Source organism: Bactrocera oleae, chromosome 2 (genome assembly GCF_042242935.1).
Source record: "Bactrocera oleae isolate idBacOlea1 chromosome 2, idBacOlea1, whole genome shotgun sequence".
NCBI lineage: Eukaryota > Metazoa > Arthropoda > Insecta > Diptera > Tephritidae > Bactrocera > Bactrocera oleae.
In genome coordinates this window covers 96,519,785-96,525,269 of record NC_091536.1, presented here as the reverse complement: position 1 = coordinate 96,525,269, position 5,485 = coordinate 96,519,785, and the positions used below count along the sequence as shown (strand labels likewise).

Sequence of the window (5,485 nt, the reverse complement as noted above, 5' to 3'; positions counted from 1 at the left end):
GTGTCATATCACTCATTTTATCTCACCTATCAATTCAATAATATCGCCACAAATAAGTTCAATATCAACTAAATTAAGCTGATATGATGAGATATTAAGACGATCAGTAGATTTCAGTGCAAGTAATTTGTGAAGAATTAATAACTCGCGTCGGGGAGGTTTTCAATCACACTTGATGATTGCGCATATTTACTTGTTTGCCAAGTCAACCAAATGAGTTTGGTTATCTCAATAATTTGTTTTAAGCAAATACCACTTTCAGCAAGTAGATACACAAGCTTTCTTCTACGGAGGCTCGCGCTTGGCACACAAACTACACGACAACGGTTAGGGCGACACTCTTCCCACTGTGGAGAATCACTCTCTTCACTTGACTCGACGCGTTCGGACGTGCGGAGAACCTACGACTCGAATCGCTACTTCCATGAATTCACTGCTCTAATAACTAGATATAAACGCAGACGTTTCGTGCGGTAACCTACAACTTAAATTAGTTTCGAAAACTTTATATACTTAAATGAAACTTAAAAATAAAACTTAATTGTAATAAAACAAACAAGCACATATTGAAGTGTGTAAACTGGAAAAACCTCGAAATCAAAACAAATTTAATTCAAACACGGGCGACTCTCATAAATAAAGAGTAGTTAATAATTATTTAATATTTTATTCGGACGGAACATGTCAAGTGTTGAAACGGCGGAAGAGTTTAAGACGCGCTCTCAAATCGATCAACCGGCAGAGGTTCAATTCAATGGCTCTGCGGAATTTGTACTCATTACCGATCATAAATCACCGAAGAAGGGCTGCAACATTGCCGATTTTCTCGAATCCGGCGTGAAGAATGTCTTCCGCAAGAAGACACTGTACAAGCGCTTACCGATTTTGACCTGGCTACCGCGTTACACACGTTACGATGCCATCGGTGATTTGATTGCAGGCATAACGGTCGGTTTAACGGTCATCCCAGCAGGTTTAGCCTACGCGGGCGTCGCTGGCTTGCCTACACAGGTTAGTTTCACATGAAAAATAAATATACAATATTTGGGTAAACACGAAAGCGTGCATTATTTGCCAACGAAAATACGGAACAGTGTTATAGTGTTGGAATAGACACTTTATCCACTTTATTATTGCGTATGTGACTTTTGTGTATCTCTGATCATAAATCACTTTTGAATTTTTAAGGTGCAGGCTCCCGCTCGTGTCTGTGCATGTCTGTGGGGGATTTGCCCAGATAAGTGGTGAAATATGTGTTGATCTTGATCCCCGTCATAAAGTGACGTTTAATGCTATTTACTGATTTTTATGCGAAAGATCGAGAGACTTAAATGACGCGTGCATTATTTAACTTTTAATATAAAATAGTTACAAAATTTGCAAACATTTTTAACTCAGAAAAGTGCATTTTGAGAATATAAAAAATCGGCGTAAAGCCTGTTAAAACCTCAACCTCATAGTCTTCTAGAGTCATCAGTAGTTTGTGAGGATAAATGCACACTCCATTCGCTATAGTCAAAAAAATTTCTGAATTATTATAATAGACGTAATACTTAGACCTTGATAAGTTTGGCTCTATTTAGAGTTACAGTGATGTAAGTCATATGAGACAGCTAATGCGCACGGCATTCTGTAAAATATGCGTAATAAAAATAAATAAAAGTTATCTAAAGTGGCTGCATGCAAAGTACTTGATAGTAACAAATCAACACATCAAAAAAAGTGCACATGCACACCTGGCATGTTTGTTCACGGGTATATGTACCTATGTATGTCAATATGTAACTAGACTCATCAGAATGTTTGTTAATAACAAACAAGAATTAATTAAACATACCCAGCTTCCTGACATTTCCGCCAATTTTCAGCCTCATTAAAAAAAAAGCAGACAAAAAGTTAACATCGGTTGCACCGAAGCTATAACACCCTTTACAAATACTTGCTTACAAGAACTTTAATCGGTCAGTTTGTATGGCTGCTATATGCTATAGTGGTGCGATATCGATGGTTCCGACGAATGAGCAGCTTCTTGGGGAGAAAAAATGTGTACAAAATTTTAGTTCGATATCTCAAAAACTGAAGGACTAGTTCGCGTATATACAGACAGACAGACGGACGTGACTAACTGGACTCAGCTCGTCACGCTGATCATTAAGATATACAGTTTATAGGGTCTTCGCCGTTTCCTTCTGGGTATTACAAACATCGTGGCAAACTTAATATACCCTGTTCAGCGTAAAAAAGAAGTAATTTCATGAATTTCTAATGAAGTTGTTTTTCCCTGCGATTAATCTCTCAATGATCACACTCCCTTGTGGAAACTTATATGAAGTATTGACCATCATTCAGCTTTATATTCTTTCAATTTATTAATCCACTTTGTTTGTAGTCTATTCCTTCACCTCCAACGTGGCATTTCCAGCATATAGAATGATATTTTGAACGTTCATTGCCGTTAGGCTACACTCCTGTTTACATAAACGTTTAAAAATTCAGAGTTCAGTTGTAGGCATTGGTCTCAGACGCAAGTGCTTCAGCTTTTAGTTGCGTATTTATTAAATTTGCCATAAATCAAATATTTATATTTTTATTAACTGGTTAAAGGACCTTCTAGGTTGTTAAGTCCTAATAAAAATTTATATTGGTACAGCACTTTTTAGAATTGCACAATGAACCACAATTTTGATTAAGAATGTAACAATTTCAAATCAAATGATGTGATGCGATATCATGCGACTAAGTTCGAATTAATATAAAATCTAAGTTCCTTTGACTTACTTACAAAATTTGGTAAGCCTTACTATCTGATGTGTATATATCTGACTAATATATTAATATAACACCTTCTCCTTCCGCTAGTTTGGTCTTTATGGCGCCTTTATGGGATGCTTCGTTTACGTCTTATTCGGTACTTGCAAGGACAGCACTATCGGTTCGACGGCCATCGCATCACTTATGGTTTTTCAGTTTGCCAAAGGAGTGTGGCAACTCGCTTTATTACTTACCTTCCTCACCGGCATCATCGAAATACTCATGGCGCTCTTTCGGCTGACTTTCATAATTGAGTTCGTATCGGGTCCGGTGAGTGCGGGTTTCACCAGCGCCGTCGCCCTGATCATTTCTACGTCACAAATCAAAAATATACTCGGTATTGATAATGCGTCGGGTAATACATTTTTGGAGCGTTGGATTAGCATAATCAAGGACATTAATAGCATACGCGTGGCCGACACTATACTTGGTTGCTCTTGTGTTGTTATTTTGATTATAATGCGTTACGTAGGACGTATTAAAGTGGGTCCGAAGAGCGATCGTAAATGGCATCATGTTTTCGCAACCAAATTGCTGTGGTTCCTGGGAGTTTCGCGCAATGCAATTCTGGTGATCGTTTGTGCTGCTGTAAGCATGTATCTGGAGAGGGAGGGTCAACATTATTTCCGCATCACTGGTTTCATACCGGCAGGACTACCTGAGTTCGGTTTACCCCCCTTCTCTATTGAAGGAACACCAGCAAATTCCACTTCCGGTGAGCTGGCTATTGAAGCTATGGGCTTCACAGATATGGTGAGCGAATTGGGTTTTGGTTTAATCATTGTGCCTCTCGTTGCTTTGTTGGAGAATATCGCCGTATGTAAAGCTTTTGGTAAGTTTATAAATACTGCATTCGTATGCATCTCTAATTCAATATATTTATCTATATTTATTAAATGTAATCGACTATTATTTTTGCAGCAAAGGGGCAACCTATCGACACAACCCAGGAGCTGCTCACGATAGGTATTGCAAATGTAGCGAATTCACTGTTCCAAGGCTATCGCGTTAACGGCGGTCTCGCACGGTCGGCTGTCAATAATGCCAGTGGCGTGCGCACCCCGTTAGGAAATTTGTACATCGGCTTGGTTGTGATAGTCGCTCTGCTCTTTTTAACGGAATTCTTTTTCTACATCCCACAAACGGTTCTAGCTGCTATTATCATTTCGGCGGTGATCTTCCAACTGCAATATCACGTTATCTTGCCAATGTGGCGCAGTAAACGTAAGCTCCATCGATATCAATAAAACCCAGAATATCCCAGATTAACCCTAGCAATACTAATTAAATATCAGATTTAAATTGTAGTCGAGTAATTTGATGGCTTTTATTTACAGGTATGGATTTGATTCCCTGTTTTGTTGCCTTCATTGCGTGTTTGGTTTTACCATTGGAGATCGGCATCCTCGTTGCGATCGGTGTGAATCTATTGTTTATTTTATATCACTCAGCACGACCCAAAGTGCGCTTGGAGACATTAGAGGTGCGAACTCATTATAGCAGACAACTATTAGACAGTTTTGTTTATTTAATGAACTCAATAATCATTTCAGACTCACGATGGCATCAAATTCCTACAGCTAACACCGGATCGTTGCCTCATCTTTCCTTCCGTTGAGTTTGTACGTAACCTGGTGCTCAAGTTTGGCAATAAAACCACACTGCCGGTGGTCATCGACTGCACTTACATCTATGGTGCTGACTACACTGCCGCCAAAGTGATCTCCTCACTGATCGAAGATTTCAAACAACGCAACCAAAAAATTATCTTCTATAATTTGAAACCAAATGTTGTGCAAATCTTCGATGGCCTGAATATTAGCTTAACATTGTGCTACAACACTGACGCACTGACCCAGGCGCTGAGGGAGAATCGAAATGGCGCGACGACGAAACCGCCTCTAATAAATGATGTAGAGGCTGGTACAAAAAGTAGTAGCGAAACATTGAACTCTGCGCTTACTGCCGAAGCTTCGTGAAATACGAGTACTGTTATATTATGTAAATTATGTCCTAAGTTACATTTTTAAAATAATCAAAACGTCGGAGACCATATAAAAAAAATATATATATACATATGAGTAAAAACACGTCAAGTGGACCCCCCAATTTCCACTTGATCATCGAATTTGAATTTGAGTATTTTTTCATAAAGTAGTAGTTGAAATTTTTTACTACTTTTAGTTAAAAAAATAATAATTAGAAAACTATTGGTGATTTTTAAATGAAATTTTCAGGAGTTATAGTTCAAGACTTGTACTTTGAGAAAATATGTATGAATTTAAATAATTCTTTTTTTCAAATTGTTAATTAACTTTTAAGTTAAGAAATTAAAATTTTAATGTTTTCTCCCCTTTTTTTTAGTATTTTGCAATAAACATTAAAGTAACGAAATCCGCAAAAGAATTTGACTGATCGCGATTAGATTAAGCAAAAAAAATTTTTTATGACGGGCGGCCAGCGCTGCCGGTATAGCGGTTTATGTTTGTGCGGTTCATCCAGACTTTTCAGATTTTTCAGCCAACCAATCGAGCATCATACAAAATTCAATTTGCACCTTCTCTGTTCTCTGGTTCGGCAACGCGACACTTAGAGTGTGTTGCATATTTCATTTGTATGTTGGGATGACGGTCTCACATTTTGCTTGCAGTGAATTACCATGAATGTTTTAGAA

The 5,485-nt window shown here is 38.0% G+C and overlaps 1 protein-coding gene across 1 annotated transcript; it reads left to right on the top strand.

Annotated features, from left to right (window-relative positions):
- The first annotated feature begins 377 nt into the window (after window positions 1-377).
- On the top strand, window positions 378-4,939 carry LOC106614801 (sodium-independent sulfate anion transporter). Its single transcript, XM_014230710.3, has 5 exons — window positions 378-1,011; window positions 2,860-3,643; window positions 3,733-4,035; window positions 4,149-4,294; window positions 4,365-4,939. Exons 1-5 carry the CDS (start codon window positions 682-684, stop codon window positions 4,788-4,790), a joined length of 1,989 nt encoding a protein of 662 aa, XP_014086185.2. The 5' UTR covers window positions 378-681; the 3' UTR covers window positions 4,791-4,939.
- Window positions 4,940-5,485: the final 546 nt, after the last annotated feature.

Excerpts from the sequence above, each read along its gene's own strand:
- LOC106614801 (XM_014230710.3), top strand. The coding sequence starts at position 682 with ATGTCAAGTGTTGAAACGGCGGAAGAGTTTAAGACGCGCTCTCAAATC. Across the intron at positions 1,012-2,859 it reads TCGCTGGCTTGCCTACACAG|TTTGGTCTTTATGGCGCCTT; the intron begins GTTAGTTTCACA and ends TCCTTCCGCTAG. Across the intron at positions 3,644-3,732 it reads CGCCGTATGTAAAGCTTTTG|CAAAGGGGCAACCTATCGAC; the intron begins GTAAGTTTATAA and ends TTATTTTTGCAG.